Genomic DNA, 15,856 nt, shown 5'->3' on the forward strand with positions numbered 1-15,856 from the left:
GTGGGGGGGACACGGGACACGAAATGAGGGGGGGCCCAACGGGGGTCCCGCTCCTTTATTCATACACAAAAAAAAGCGCGGGGGAGGGGGCGCGGGGGGCTCTACAAGGGAGGGGATTTTTTTTTTGGGGGGGGGGTCCAGAACGAAGAGGGAGTAACACAGGAGAGGGGGACCCCGAGATTTTTTCGGGGGGGAGGGCTCAGGTTTGTGTCGCTGCACCCCCCCCCCAAACTTGCAGACCCCGCTCCCCTATCCCTGCCCCCGCCCCCTCCTCAATTCAGGGCCGCCCCTGATTTGGGGATTTTTGGGAGGGGTGGGGGGTAAACCAGTTCACAAGGTGGTCCCGGGGGGGTTTTGGGGGGGGGGGGGGGGCGCATGGACGGGGAGGAAACCCCAAAATCCATCAGTTCATGAAGGGGGGGAGCTCCCCATTGTGGAACAGCCCATGGAAGATTGGGGGGGGGAGCTCCATGTGATGGAACAGCCCGTGGGGGGGCAGGGGGTCCCCCAAAATGGATCAGCCTGGGGGGGGGGGGGGGGGGGGGGCTCCCTGATCTTTTTGGGGAGGGGGGTCCCCACAATCCATCAGTCCGGGGGGGGCTCCTCATCATATTTTAGGGATGGGGAGCTCCATACAATGGATCAGTCCTTGGGGGGGGGGGGGCCCTGGACGTTATTTTTTGAGGGGGGGTCCCAATGAATCAGTCCTGGGGGGGGAATCCCAATGATATTTTTGAGGGGGGGTCCCCATGATGTTTTTGAGGGGGAGTCCCCACAATGGATCGGTCCTGGGGAGGTCCCCATGATGTTTTTGAGGGGGGGTCCCCATGATGTTTTTGAGGGGGAGTCCCCACAATGGATCGGTCCTGGGGGGGTCCCCATGATGTTTTTGGGGGGGTCCCCACAATGGATCAGTCCTGGGGATGGGGGGGGGATCCCCATGATGTTTTTGAGGGGGGGTCCCCATGATGTTTTTGAGGGGGGGTCCCCACAATGAATCAGTCCTTGGGATGGGGGGGGGGGGATCCCCACGATATTTTTGAGGGGGGGTCCCCATGGTGTTTTTGAGGGGGGGTCCCCACAATGAATCAGTCCTCGAGGGGAGGGGGGGGGAATCCCCTGCTGTAATTTTTTTCCTGGTTTTTGTTTTTTTTTTTGGGGGGGGGGCTCCCCGCAGCGGCCGTGCCCGAGGCTCAGTTCTGGGGGGGCGGCGGGGGGGGCGCGGGGGGCATGCCGAAGGGGGGCAGGGCGGGCACCCCCATGCCCATCATGGTGACGAAGTTAGAAGGGTCCATGGGGGGGGGCGGCGGGGGCGGGGGGGGCGCGTACATCAGCCCCCCGGAGCCAGGGGGCGGCGGGGGGGGCGGGGGGGCCCCGGGGGGCAGCGGGGGCTGTACCCCGGGGGGCAAAGGCACCATGGAGGGGCTGCCGGGGAGCGGGGGGGCCCCCGAAGAAGCCGCCCCCCCCCCCGCCGCACCCCCCCCCGCCTGCTGCTGCCAGGGAGGGAGGGAGGCGCTGCCAGCGCTCGTGGTGGTCGTCGTATCTGTTGGTTTGGGGGGAGGAAAAACAATTAAAAAAAGGGGTTAATTAGCACTGGGGTTAATTAGAGAGAGGCTAAGGATGGGGGAGAGCAGCCCAGCCCGATTTAATTACCGGGTAATTAAAGGTGGGGGTTAATTGGGGACAGGGAACCCCCTCCCACCTTTGTGCAGGGAATCCCCAAAAGGAACAAGACCCCTCCCCCCACCACTGCCCACCCCCAGAGCAGCTCATTTGGGATTTGGGTTAATTAGTGCGCTGTTAATTAAAGAGAAAACTCCCATTTATAAGGAACAACCCCTCCCCTTTCCTTTCCCAAGAGGCATCAAAGTGACTGAACAACCCCCCCTCCCTCAGGGAAAAATGACCCAAACCCGTGAAATAACCCCAAAAATCCCTCCTGCCACTCACCCCCCCCAGCCCAAAGCCCCCCGGGGGCGCCCCCAGACTCACTTTGCTGCCAGGGCAAGGGGGTGCTGCTGCTGCTGGGGGGCGGCGGCGGCTGCTGCTGCCAGGGAGGGAGGGGGCCGGAGGGGGGGGGCGGCTGCCCACCGGGCGGGGGGGGCGGCGGGGGCAGCATACCCAGCGGCGGCGGCATCATACCTGGGGGGCAAATCTGGGGGTCAGGGGGGGCCAGGACAGCCGGGGGCACTGGGGAGGGGGAATTGGGGGGGGCAGGGGGAGTTTGGGGTACCAGGACAGCCGGGGGTACTCAGGAGGGGGAATTGGGGGGCAGGGGGAGTTTGGGGTGCCAGGACAGTCAGTAATAGGGATACCATATTGGGGAGGGGGAAACTGGGGGGGACAGGGGGAGTTTGGGGGTGTCAGGACAGCTGGGGGCACTGGGGAGGGGGAATTGGGGGGGACAGGGGGAGTTTGGGGTACCAGGACAGCCAGTGACAGAAGTATCATATGGGGGAGGGGGAAACTGGGGGGGGCAGGGGGAGTTTGGGGGGCCAGGACAGCTGGGGGCACTGGGGAGGGGAAACTGGGGGGGTCAGGGGGAGTTTGGGGGTGTCAGGACAGCCGGGGGGACTGGGGAGGGGAAAATTGGGGGGGCAGGGGGAGTTTGGGGGTGTCAGGACAGCTGGGGGCACTGGGGAGGGGAAACTGGGGGGGGGTCAGGGGGATTTGGGGGTGTTAGGACAGCTGGGGGCACTGGGGAGGGGGAATTGGGGGGAGGTCAGGGGGATTTGGGGGTGTCAGGACAGTCAGGAATAGGGATAACATATTGGGGAGGGGGAAATTGGGGGTGTCAGGACAGCCAGGGGTATTAGGGAGGGGGAAATTGGGGGGGTCAGCGGGAATTTGGGGTGTCAGGACAGCCGGGGGCACTCAGGAGGGGGAATTGGGGGGGGCAGGGGGAGTTTGGGGTACCAGGACAGCTGGGGGCACTGGGGAGGGGGAATTGGGGGGGGGCAGGGGGAGTTTGGGGGGCCAGGACAGCCGGGGGTATTGGGGAGGGGGAAACTGGGGGTGTGAGGACGATTTGGGGTGTCAGGACAGCTGGGGGGACTGGGGAGGGGGAAACTGGGGGGGGGCAGGGGGATTTGGGGGTGTCAGGACAGTCAGGGGTATTGGGGAGGGGGAAACTGGGGGGGGGGGGGTCAGGAGGATTTGGGGTACCAGGACAGCTGGGGCCACTGGGGAGGGGGAAACTGGGGGGGGCAGGGGGAGTTTGGGGGTGTCAGGACAGTCAGTAATAGGGATACCATATTGGGGAGGGGGAAACTGGGGGGGACAGGGGGAGTTTGGGGGCCAGGACAGCCGGGGGCACTGGGGATCATATTGGGGAGGGGGAAATTGGGGGTGTCAGGAGGATTTGGGGGTTCAGAACAGCAAAGGGTACTGGGGAAGAGGAAATTGGGGGGGGTCAGGGGTATTTGGGGGTGTCAGGACAGTCAGTAATAGGAATACCATATTGGGGAGGGGGAAATTGGGGGTCTCAGGAGGATTTGGGGGTTAAGAACAGCCAGGGGTATTGGGGAGGGGGAAATTGGGGGGGTCAGGAGGATTTGGGGGTGTCAGGACAACAGGGGGTATTGGGGAGAGGGAAATTGGGGGGGTCAGAGGCAATTTGGGGGTACCAAGACACCCAGTGACAGCAGCACGGTACTGAGGGGAGCAGGGAATTGGGGCGTCAGGGGGAGTTTGGGGGTCAGGCAGTTGTGGGGAGGGGTTTTGGGGGAGGGTCTCACCTTTTCCCTGGTGCAGGCGATAGACCCCAGAGCCCACCGGCGCATTTCCCAGGTACTGATCTTGAGGGAATGAGAGACCGTGGCCTTAGGGATGGGGGGGACCCCCGCCCACCCCCCAAAAACGCACCCCCACACCCCCAAAAACTCAAAACTTAACCCCAAAAATCCCCTTCCCTCCTCAGCTTCACATCCAAAACATTGCTCGGGAAAATAAGGGTTAAAAACCCCAAAATCCTCCCTCCCACCCCCAAATCCACAGTCCTCGCCCCCCCCAAAATTCCCACTCCTCACCCCAAAAATCCTCCCCCCCCCCCCCCAACCTCAAAAACTTCCCAGGTCGATGTTAAAGATGAACAAAAGTGGCCAAATCCCCCTTTTCACCCCCAAAATCCCCCCAAATTCCTCCCTCTGCCCCAATTTCTCACTGAATCTCCCCGGCTCCCCACTTAGGGGGGGAGGACGGGAGTGCCCAACTGTCCCCCTTTTCACCCCAAAAAAAAAAAAATTTTCACCCCAAAAGAAACCCTTTTTCACCCCAAAAAACCATCCTTTTTCACCCCAAAAGAAAACCCTTTCACCCAAAAATAAAACCCCTTTTCATCCCCAAAAAACCCTTTCCCCCCCAAAAACACCTCTTTTCACCCCCCAAAAAAAACCTTTTCCCCAAAAAAAAAATTCCTTTTCACCCCAAAAAAATCCTTTTACCCCCAAAAAAAACATTTTTCAACCAAAAAAAAACCTTTCACCCGAAAAAGGCTTTTCACCCCAAAAAAACCCTTTTCCACCCCAAAAAAACCCTTCACCCCAAAAAACTCCTTTTAACCCCTAAAAAGTCCCTTTTGCACCCCAAAAAACCCTTTTTCACCCCAAAAAAAACCCTTTTTCACCCCAAGAAAAACCCCTTTTTCACCCCAAGAAAAACCCCTTTTTAACCCCTAAAAAACCCTTTTTCACTCCAAAAAAAACTCTTTTTCACCCCAAGAAAAACCTCTTTTTCACCCCTAGAAAAACCTCTTTTTCACCCCAAGAAAAATCCCCTTTTCACCCCCAAAAAACCCTTTTTCACCCAAAAAAAAAATTTCACCCAAAAAAACCCCATTTCACCACAAAAGAACCCATTTTCCACCCCAAAAAAAACCCTTTTCACCCCAAAAAAACCCCCTTTTTCACCCAAAACCATTTTTCACCCCAAAAAAAACCTTTCCACCCCCAAAAAGCCCCTTTTGCACCCCAAAATCCCCTTTTCACCCCCCAAAAAACCCTTTTCACCCCCAAAAAAACCCTTTTCACCCCCAAAAAGCCCCTTTTGCACCCCAAATAACCCTTTTCACCCTCAAAAACCCCTTTTTCACCCCAAGAAAAACCCCTTTTTCACCCCAAGAAAAACCCCTTTTTAACCCCTAAAAAACCCTTTTTCACTCCAAAAAAACCCTTTTTTCACCCCAAGAAAAACCTGTTTTTCACTCAAAAAAACCCCTTTTTCACCCCAAGAAAAATCCCCTTTTCACCCCCAAAAAATCCTTTTTCACCCAAAAAAAAAATTTCACCCAAAAAAACCCCATTTCACCACAAAAAAAAACCCTTTTCCACCCCAAAAAAACCCTTTTCACCCCAAAAAAACCCTTTTCCACCCCAAAAAAAGCCTTTTCACCCCCAAAAAATCCTTTTTCACCCAAAAAAAACCCCTTCACCCCAAAAAACCCTTTTCACCCCAAAAAAAAACCCTTTTTCACCCAAAACCCTTTTTCACCCCAAGAAAAACCTCTTTTTCACCCCAAAAAAACCCTTTTTTACCCCAAGAAAAATCCCCTTTTCACCCCAAAAAAACCCTTTTTTACCCCAAGAAAAATCCCCCTTTCACCCCCAAAAAACCCTTTTTCACCCAAAAAAAATATTTTCACCCAAAAAAAACCCCATTTCACCACAAAAAAAACCCTTTTGCACTCCAAAAAAACCCTTTTCACCCCAAAAAACCCCTTTTTTACCCCAAGAAAAATCCCCTTTTCACCCCCAAAAAACCCTTTTTCACCCCAAAAAAAAATTTCACCCCAAAAAAACCCCATTTCACCACAAAAAAACCCCTTTTCCAACCCAAAAAAACCCTTTTTCACCCCAAAAAAACCCCTTTTCACCCAAAAACCCCTTTTTCCCCCCAAAACCCCCTTTCCCCCCGAGCCCCTCCCCAGGCAGGATCGTCCGTACCCATGTGGTGGGGCCCGGGGTGGCCCGGGGGGTGCGGCCCCCCGCCCATGGGGGGGTGGTGGGGCTGCATCCACGGGGGGGGCCCGTTGGGGGTGTGCTGCAGGGGGTGCCCCCCGTGCCCGCCCCCCATGCCCGCCATGGGGTGGGGGAAGCTGTGGGGACCCCCGGGCCCCCCCGGCCCCCCGTGCAGCCCGTGGTAGGGGCGGTTCTCCGAGGGCGCCGAGCTCATCCAGGGGGGGCGGCTCTGGGGGGCGAGAAAGGGGGTCAGGGGGGTTTTGGGGGGGGGGTTACAGGGGTTTGGGGGGCACAGAGCTACCGGGGTTCTGAGGGCGTGGAGCTCACGCAGTGGGGGGAGGAAAAAAGGGGGGTCAGGGGGGTCTGTGGGTTCAGGGGGGCAAATTTGGGGGGGTAAATCTCCAGGGAGAGGGAGTTGGGGGTCACAGGAGGGGTCACCGCTCCCCACTCCTGGCTGGTTCTGGGGTAAATGTGGGTATTCTGGGGGTGCCCAGAGCTGTTTTGGGGGTGGGGGTCACTCCCCAGAGGAAGTTGAGCCCCCCAAGGTGATCAGGGTTGGTTTTGGGGCGGGTTTGTGGGGTCAGGAAGCTCTGGGGTTCAGGGATAGATGTGTGAATTCTGGGGTTCCCAGAGGTGTTTTTTGGGGTGTCACTCACTAAAGAGGGGAGCTGTCCCCACACCTCACAATGGTTGATTTTTGGGGGGGCTGTGTGAATTCTGGGGGTTCCCAGAGGTGTTTTTTTGGGGGGGGGTCATTCACTGGGGAGGGGAGCTCTCCCCACACCTCACAATGGTTTGTTTTTTGGGGGGGTTGTGTGAATTCTGGGGGTTCCCAGAGGTGTTTTTTGGGGGGGTCACTCACTAGAGAGGGGAGCTGTCCCCACACCTCACAATGGTTTGTTTTTTGGGGGAAGTTGTGTGAATTCTGGGGGTTCCCAGAGGTGTTTTTTGGGGGGGTCACTCACTGTAGAGGGGAGCTATCCCCACACCTCACAATGGTTTGTTTTTTGGGGGGGGCTGTGTGAATTCTGGGGGTTCCCAGAGGTGTTTTTTGGGGTGTCACTCGCTGGGGAGGGGAGCTGTCCCCACACCTCACAATGGTTTGTTTTTTGGGGGGGTTGTGTGAATTCTGGGGGTTCCCAGAGGTGATTTTTGGGGTGTCACTCACTAGAGAAGGGAGCTGTCCCCACACCTCACAATGGTTTGTTTTTTGGGGGGGTTGTGTGAATTCTGGGGGTTCCCAGAGGTGTTTTTTGGGGGTGTCACTTGCTGGGGAGGGGAGCTGTCCCCACACCTCACAATGGTTTGTTTTTTGGGGGGGCTGTGTGAATTCTGGGGGTTCCCAGAAGTGATTTTTGGGGGGGGTCACTCGCTGGAGAGGGGAGCTCTCCCCACACCTGACCAGGTGCTGGACAAGGGGCTGGTTTTGGGGCAGGAGTTCAGGGGTGGGTGTGTGGATCCTGGGGGCTGACAGAGGGGATTTTTGGGGGTCACTCACCGGGGGGGGCTGTCCCCCAGCCTGGCTGGCGGCACGGTGGCTGCTGGACAAGGGGCTGTTGTTGTGGGCGGCGTTGGAGCTCACCGACACCGGGGCCTCGCCCAGCTCGGCCATCAGGGACAGGTACTCCTTGTCCATCCGGGCCTTGTCCTGCGCCGACTGCGGGTCCCCAGGCCTGCCAACCCGGCGGGACGGTGAGCTCGGGGAGGGGGGGCTGCACCCCCAAATCCCCCACCCCAACTCTGGGCACAGGGGTGGTTCCTGTGCACGGCCTGGGAAAAGCTCTGGGGGGGTTTCAGAGGGGCTTGAGAGGATTTAAGGGTATTTGGTGGGGTTTTGGGGAGATCTCAGGGAGACCTCCAAGGGGGTTTTGAGGACTTGGTGGAATCCTAGGGAAGTTTAGAGTGGATTTTGAGGGATCTGGGGAGGGTTTGGGGAGATTTCCAGGCTGACTTCGGGAATCTCAAGGATTTACGGAGCATTTGTAGGGAGTTCAGAGGGGATGTCGGGCAGAGGATCTCAAGAGGCCCGAGAGGATCTCAGGAGGATCTGGTGGGTTTTTGGGGGACATTTAGGGAATCCCCAAAGGAGATTCTGGGGGTTTATTCTGGGGGTCACCTGGCAAACTTGCAGTCGGAGGCGATGTGCCCGGCCCCGCCGCACTTGGTGCACACCGTGGTGTTGGTGATGCTGCGCGTCTCAGTGCTCTGCCACGGCCTCAGGATGCTGACGAGGGGGACGAGGGGTTATTTACGATTTCTGGGGTTTTTTTTCAAATTAATTAGGGGGGGTGGGACCCCTCTGACCGGTTGTCATCCTCCCGCAGGGTCCCGTTGAGCCGCGCCAGCTCCCGCAGCTGCATTTTGCGCAGATCGTTCTGGTCCTCGGGGGTCTCGATGCCCTGCTTCAGGATGTTCCTGATCTGGGGGGCACAGCGAGTGTCAGACGGGGGGGCTGCACCTCCAGACCCCCCCAAACCCCTCAGGGGACACCCCCGAACCTGCTCCACGGCTTTCTTGACGTTCTCCATGGTGTTGGCGGTGACGAGGGCGTGCAGGGGCTCGTCCTCGCCCGGCAGCATCTGCCCGTCCTTGCGGCCCACCTTGCCCTCCTTCACCGAGCCCTTGCCCCTGATCATGATCTTGGCGTTGCACTCCTTCTCGATGTTCTTCAGCGTGTTCCCCCTGCAGAGGGCGCCGGGGATTGCTGGGGGCCCTCGGAGCTCTCCCAGAGCCCAGCTCGCCTCCTTCACCCTCCTCGCCCCGGGTTCCGCTCTGGAATTTGGGGGTCCCACCCCCCAGATTGGGGGGATGGACCCCACGGGGCCATCGGGGCACCCACACTGGGGGCAGTGGGGACCTGGCTCATCAGGAGCTCAGGCTCGTTATGGAGAGGGGTGCATCATTAGCAGCCCTGTGTTAATTAGGGGGGATTGAGGGAGGGCAAGGGGTCACCCATACTGGGACCCTACAGGAACTCCCCACACTCCTGGGGCGAAGCCGAGGGGATCCCTCCCAGCCCCAGAGCCCTGCCACCCCCCAGGATCTCGGGGTGCCCACCTGGGCCCAATGAGGAGCCCCACGAAGTTGATCTCGGGGTACTCGTCCTGCGGGATCATCACCTTGTCGCTCACCCGCGTCGCCGGCGGCCTGGGGAAGGACAGAAATCGGGGCTCGAACCCCCAAATTGGGCAGAACCAGCCCCAGATCAGGGAGGCGGGGGGTCCCTCCTCACTTGTAGTCAGCTGGGGGTTTGAAGTCGGGGTTCAGGGCCACCATCTCGGTGATGAGGTTGTGCCTCTCCTCCTCCAGCTTCTTGCGCGTGCGGAACTCCCGCGTGTTCAGCCGCTTCCCCTCGCTGTTGTAGATGGGCTCCGGGGAGGGGGACCTGCTCCGGGGGGCGGGGGGGTCACTGGGGGGCCCCCAGACCCCTCAGGGGGGGCTGTGCCCCCAGAACCCCCTCCCCGACCCTCCCAGCCCCCGGGTGTGGGGGGTCTTCCCTCCCCTCGCTGTTGGCGGTGGGGAGGGGGATGTGGGGGGGTGGGGAGGGGTCAGGACCCCTCTGGGTGGGGTGGGGGGGTTTGCACCCCCCAGACCCCCCCTCCCCATCCACCACAACCCTGCCCCCATCACCTCCCTGTGCCACTGCCCCCACCCACCCCCAGGAGGGGATAATTGCGGGGGGAGCATTAATTAGTGCCCAATTAAGGCCAGCAGAGCACAGCCCTCCCCTTCCCCTCCCTCTCTGCCCGTTTCTCTGCGGTTTGGCCTTTGCTGGGTCAGGGTTTGGCCCCTTTGTTCCCGGTTTTGTTGTTTCTCCCTGGCTTTGCCCCGTTCCTGCTCCTTTTCTCCCAGGTTGTGCCCGGTTCTCCCCGGTTTTGCCCAATTTCCCGGTTTCTAGGAGGAAAAGGTCCCTGTCTGGGGGGGCCGCGCGGCTTTGGCAGCCCCGGAGGGAAGAGTCAAGGTCGCTTGAGCTGAGCCGTGTTGGGGTGAGAAAATCAGATTATGATTAAAAATCAGAATTATCAGCGAGGAAGGAAAAAAAAAAAAGAGTCAGAATCGCTCGGGTTTGGTTAAATCGGCCCTTGGCTCCCCTCCCCCCCCAAAATAGCGAATTTTGGCAGCGGCTGCAAGAAGGGAAGAGATTAAGGCGGATCCTCCAAAAACAGCCGGCGCGGGCGACAGTCGAACCTGCCCCCGGTTTGGGGGGAAAAAGCGACTTTTCGGGGTTGGCAGCAGCCGGGTCCTCGGTGGAACTGCGACGTCACTGTCCCCGCTCGTGATTAATCGTTAATTCATTAATTAATCCCCCCCCAAACCAGCGCTAACGACGCCGCAGCGGGGGAGCGGCCTCGGCCCGGGGCGCTGCAGGAGCAAGGCTGGGTTAGCGCGGGGGGCCTGCGCCCCCCCAAACCTGGGAGACCCCCAAAACCTGGGGCTGTGTGCGTGGGGAGGGGGTGGGGTGTGACCCCCAAAACCTGGGGGGCCGGAGGGTGTCCCCCTCCCCCCGGTCCTGGGACTCAGGAGGGCCCCCCCGGCCACCGCGGAGCGAGGGACCCCCGAAAGGGGAGGGACCCCCGAAAGGGGAGGGACCCCCAAAAGGGGAGGGACCCCCAAAAGGGGACGGATCCCTGAGGACACAGGGACCCCCCCGGGGCTGGGGACCCCCCCAGAGCTGGGGACCCCCCCAGAGCAGGGGTCCCTGAGGGGTGAGGGTCCCCCCTTTGTGGGTTGGAGGGACCCCGTCCTGCCCTGGCACAGAAAAACGGGGCCAAAACAGGAGGAAAAGGTGAAGAGAGGGAGCGGAGGGGGAATTTGGCCCTTTGCAGGGGCAGCGGCAGCTCTGCCCCTCCCACAGACAAATTGGGGTGAAAAGGGGGGAAAAGCAGAGGAAAAAGGGGGTGCAGTGGGGCTGTGGGTGCTCGTTAAGCCCCCAGAGCTCATTAAGCCACCGCCGCGGGTCGTTAATCCGCACCTAACGAGGCCCAGGCCGGGCGCAGAGAGCAGCACCCCCAAACTCAGGAGGGAACACCCCAAAACTGGGGGGGAGGCCCTGGATCTGCAGGGGGGTGTCCAGAGCTGCACCCCCAAATCCAGGGGGGGAACTGTGGGGAAGGGGGTCCCCGACCTGTGCTGGGCTGGGGGTGGGGGCACTCCCGGGGGTCTCCCGTGCGCTGCTTGCGGCTGCCGGGGGGGCCCGGGGGGGGTGCCCAGGTCTGGGGGGCCCCGGGGGTGCCCGGGGGGGCAGGGGGGGGAGGTCCCGACCTGTCCTCGGGGTTAGGGGGGATGCCCAGGTCTCCCGTGCGCAGTTTGCGGGTCAGGTCTTCGATCTGCAGTTGCACTGGAAGGAACCCGGTCCCGGAGAGGTGAGAGAGACACAGTTACAAAACACCCACATTTCACCCCAAAAAAAAACAAAAAAAAAAAAAAAAACATTCCTCCCCCAAAATCCTCCTGCCCCAGGTTAACACTCTTTTTTTTTGTTGTTGTTTTTTTTTTTTTTTTTCTCTACCTACACCGGCTCCATGGCACCAAAACCAGGCATTACTGCCCTAAAACCAAACGGTTACGGTGAGAAAAAGCAGGTGTTGTTACCTAAAATTGACATTATTAGCAGTAAAACACACCTTCTCAGCAATAACAGCAGGTTATTACCTCAAAAAACACATCGTTACCCCAAAAAACATGTTATTACCAAAAAAAGCAGGTTATCACGTAAGAAAAAAATCACATCGTTATCAAAAAAAAATCACAGGATTACCCAAAAAAAGCACATTATTACCAAACCTCCTGGTATTCTTATGGAAAATCTAGAGATTGTTATCATAAAACCAGACATTATTACCTAAAATAGAAGGTTATCAGTCAAAAAAAGACATTATTTCCTAAAATACCAATTACCTAAAATGTGACATTATTACTACAGAAAGTAAACGTTATTACCTAAAACAACCACACTTTTGTCTAAGACAACCACAATTTTACCTAAAATGAGAGATTATTCCTAAAAAAACAGACATTGCCTAAAATAACCACATTATTACCCAAAACACATGACTACTACTAAAAAAAGCAACTGTTATTACCTAGAATAGGAGACATAATTAAACATAGTCATTATTACCTAAACCACCTGAATATTACTAAAAATAAAGGTTATCAGAATAAAATTGGTACCTTAAAACACACAATAACACCTAAAAATACATTATCACCAAAAAAATAAACGTGGTTAACCGAGAGATTGTTGCATTAATACGATACATTTTCACCTAAATCTGCATATTATTACCCAAAATTGCAAGTTTTGGCTTAATTTACTTTCCCTGAGTCCCGGGGGAGGCTCTGATCCTGAATCCCAGGGGAGTTGTGACCCCAAATCCTGCTGGGATTCTGCCCCCAAACCCTGGGGAGGTTCTGACCCCAAATTCCCCAGATCTAATCCAAAATTTGAGGCTGTTACTGATGTGAACACGGGGGATCCAATCCCAAATCCTGAAGGTTTAGCCCCAGAATCTCAGAGGGGTTCGAACCCCAATCCCACAGGGATTTTAACCCAAAAACCTGTAGGTTCTGACCCTAAAATCCCATTTTCCTCACAAAACTTTACCAATGTGGGTGCGCTCCTGCTTGAACCTCAGCCTTGGGCAGGTGGGCAAAGAAATCTGAGCCCAAACCCCGAGTTCTGAACCCAAATCCTGAGTTTGAGCCTAAACCTCAAGTTCTGACCCTAAACTTCAAGCTCTGAGCTCAAACCCCAAGTTCTGAGCCTAAACCCTGAGTTCTGACCCTAAACCCCAAGTTCTGAGCCTAAACTTCAAGCTCTGAGCCCAAACTCTGAGCACAAACCCTGAGTTCTGACCCTAAACCTCGACTTCTAACCCTAAACCCTGACCTCTGACCCTAAACTGAGTTATGACCCTAAACTTCAAGCTCTGAGCCCAAACTCTGAGCTTTGAGCCCAAACCCTGAGTTCTGACCCTAAACTCCAAGTTTTCACCCTAAACCCCGTGCTCTGACCCTAAGCTTTCAGTTCTGACCCTAAACCCCAAGTTCTGACCCTAAACCCCGTGCTCTGACCCTAAACTTTCAGTTCTGACCCTAAACCCTGAGCTCTGACCCTAAACCCTGAGCTCTGACCCTAAACCCCAAGCTCTGACCCTAAACCCCGTGCTCTGACCCTAAACTTTCAGTTCTGACCCTAAACCCTGTGCTCTGACCCTAAACTTTCAGTTCTGACCCTAAACCCCATGCTCTGACCCTAAACCCCGTGCTCTGACCCTAAACTTTCAGTTCTGACCCTAAACCCTGAGCTCTGACCCTAAACCCCGAGCTCTGACCCTAAACTTTCAGTTCTGACCCTAAACCCTGAGCTCTGACCCTAAACCCCAAGCTCTGACCCTAAACCCCGAGCTCTGACCCTAAACCCCGAGCTCCGAGCCCGTCCCCGGGGCCGTTACCGATGTAGGCGCGCTCCTGCTCGCGCGTCAGCCCGGGCGGGATCACCGTGGGCATTCCCGGGATCACCGTCTTCTGCTCCAGCGAGTCCTGGTTCCAGCGGCTGCGCTTCCGCTTCCGCGGGAAATCTGCGGGGAAAACGCCGCGATTCGGGCAAGTCCGGCACCGATCTGGGCAAACCCGGCACCGATCTGGGCAAACCCGGCACCGATCTGGGCAAACCCGGCACCGATTCGGGCAAACCCGGCACCGATCTGGGCAAACCCGGCACCGATTCGGGCAAACCCGGCACCGATCTGGGCAAACCCGGCACCGATCTGGGCAAACCCGGCACCGATTCGGGCAAACCCGGCACCGATCTGGGCAAACCCGGCACCGATTCGGGCAAACCCGGCACCGATTCGGGCAAACCCGGCACCGATCTGGGCAAACCCGGCACCGATTCGGGCAAACCCGGCACCGATTCGGACAAACCCGGCACCGATTTGGGCAAACCCGGCACCGATTTGGGCAAACCCGGCACCGATCTGGGCAAACCCAGCACCGATCTGGGCAAACCCAGCACCGATTCGGGCAAACCCGGCAGCGCTGACCCGCCCCGAGGGGCACCGGGGATGTGTTCGTGGGGGTCCCAAGGAAGCCCCATCCCCGCAGTGGGGACATGTGGGGGTCGCTGGCCCTGACAGGGGTTTTTGGGGTGTTTTGGGGGGTTAAGAGGGGAAGCTCCGTCCGCCGGGGGAGGTTTGGGGGTCCCGTTCCGAGGGCTCCACCTCGGCCGCCGGTGTCCTGACGCGTGTCCCGGCGGCGGGGGGGGACAAGGCGGTGGAAAGGGGGCAGGACGCCCCAAAATCGGAGAGATCAGAGCCCGGGGACCCCCGGATTGGGGGGATCAGAGCCCAGAGACCCCCGAATCGGGGGGATCAGAGCCCGGGGACCCCCAAATCGGGGGGATCAGAGTCCAGAGACCCCCGGATTGTGGCGATCAGAGCCCAGAGACCCCCGAATCGAGGGGATCAGAGCTCAGGGACCCCCAGATTGGAGGAATCACAGGTAGCGACCCCCAAATCGGGGGGATCAGAGCCCGGGGACCCCCCAAATCAGGGTGATCAGAGGCAGGGACCCCCAAATCGGGGAGGTCACAACCCAGGCACCCCCAAACCGGCAGATCACAACCGGGGACACACAAGTTAGGAGGGTTAAAGTTCCGGGACCCCCAAACTGGGGGGGGGGGTATAACCCGGGGACGACCCCCAGACCCTCCCCACGACCCCCCCACGACGCTCGCCCCCCACCCCGGGCCGTACCTGCCCTCCGGGGCTTGTGCGCGGCGCCCGCCCGTCCCCCCGCATCTCCGGGCCCGGCGCCCGTGCCCCCCGCGCCCTCCTCGGGCCGCGGCTGCTGCGGAGCCCCCGCGGGCTGGGGGGGGGCGGCGGGGGCGGCCGGCGGAGCCCCCGCGGGAGCCGCGGGCGGGTCATGGCCGGGCGGCGGCGAGGGGAAGCGGAACTGCCCGTAGGGAGCGGCCGGCGGCGGCTGCGGGGCCGCGGGGCCGCCCGGAGGCTGCGGGGCCGCGGGGCCGCCCGGCGCCTGCGAAGGCGGAGGAGGCGGCGGCGGCGGCTGCGCCGGCGGCTGCGGCTGCGGAGGTGGCGGAGGAGGCGGCGGAGGAGGCGGAGGAGGCGGCAGAGCCGCGAAGGGGAAAGCGGCGGCGGCCATGGGGGCGCGGGAGGCGGCGGGGCCGGGAGCGGGGCCGGGCTGGGCCGCGCTCGCCCCGGTCGCCATAGAACGGCCCCCGCGCGGCCTTCGCGAACCTTCCACGCCGCCGCGCCGCGCGCGCCGCGCTGATTGGCCGCGCCGCCCGTCAATCAACGGCGAAGCACGTCGCGATTGGTTGAAGGAGCTGTCCGTCAGCGCGGCGGCCTCAGGGATTGGCCAGAGAGCAAACGGGGGGGCGGAGGTGGACGCTGAGGCGCTGACGGCGGGGATTGGTTGACGGAGCTGTCGCTCAAGATGAGAGCGGGGGAGGGGGGGCCAGAACGGCGAGCAGTGATTGGCTGTAGCGCGGAGGGCGGAACCCACCGCGGAGCCTCCACCACTATTGGCGGCACCACGCCCCGCCCCGCGCCCGCGGACGGCGACAGCGGGAGACCCCGTGCCGGGCTAGAGTGACGTTCGCAGCAGACTTTGGCCGGGCGCAGCTGATTGGTTCCTTCCTCTGTCGCTCAGGGAAATCGCGCGCTGATTGGCGGAGACGGGTACGGAGGGCGGGCGGGAGAGGGGCCCGCCAAAACCTCTGGCGAAGCATGGCGGGAGCTGCCCGCGCGCGGAGCATCATGGGAGCCGCCCCCTCATGAGGGTCCGCGCCCCCAAAAAACGGAGCAGGAGGCGCCCGGTGAAACCAGCGGCACTTTTTATTTAATTAGCAATTATTCCATGGCCTCCCCCTCACCCGG

At 59.4% G+C, this 15,856-nt stretch overlaps 1 protein-coding gene across 2 annotated transcripts; it reads right to left on the minus strand.

Moving 5' to 3' along the window:
* Window positions 1-673: 673 nt before the first annotated feature.
* Window positions 674-15,225, minus strand: SF1 (splicing factor 1). 2 transcript variants are annotated; one of them, XM_072920357.1, is made up of 13 exons: window positions 14,714-15,225; window positions 13,412-13,537; window positions 11,217-11,292; window positions 9,187-9,339; window positions 9,012-9,101; window positions 8,453-8,636; window positions 8,259-8,374; window positions 8,071-8,178; window positions 7,453-7,627; window positions 5,940-6,183; window positions 3,738-3,797; window positions 1,993-2,142; window positions 674-1,543 (listed from the first exon to the last, which is right to left on the minus strand). In XM_072920357.1, exons 1-13 carry the CDS (start codon window positions 15,183-15,185, stop codon window positions 1,194-1,196), a joined length of 2,304 nt encoding a protein of 767 aa, XP_072776458.1. In that variant the 5' UTR covers window positions 15,186-15,225; the 3' UTR covers window positions 674-1,193. The 2 variants fall into 2 exon arrangements, with proteins under 2 accessions (XP_072776458.1, XP_072776459.1); XM_072920358.1 differs by having other exon boundaries at window positions 1,210-1,543; window positions 3,738-3,792.
* Between the last annotated feature and the right edge of the window lie 631 nt (window positions 15,226-15,856).

Source organism: Taeniopygia guttata, chromosome 31 (assembly GCF_048771995.1).
Source record: "Taeniopygia guttata chromosome 31, bTaeGut7.mat, whole genome shotgun sequence".
NCBI lineage: Eukaryota > Metazoa > Chordata > Aves > Passeriformes > Estrildidae > Taeniopygia > Taeniopygia guttata.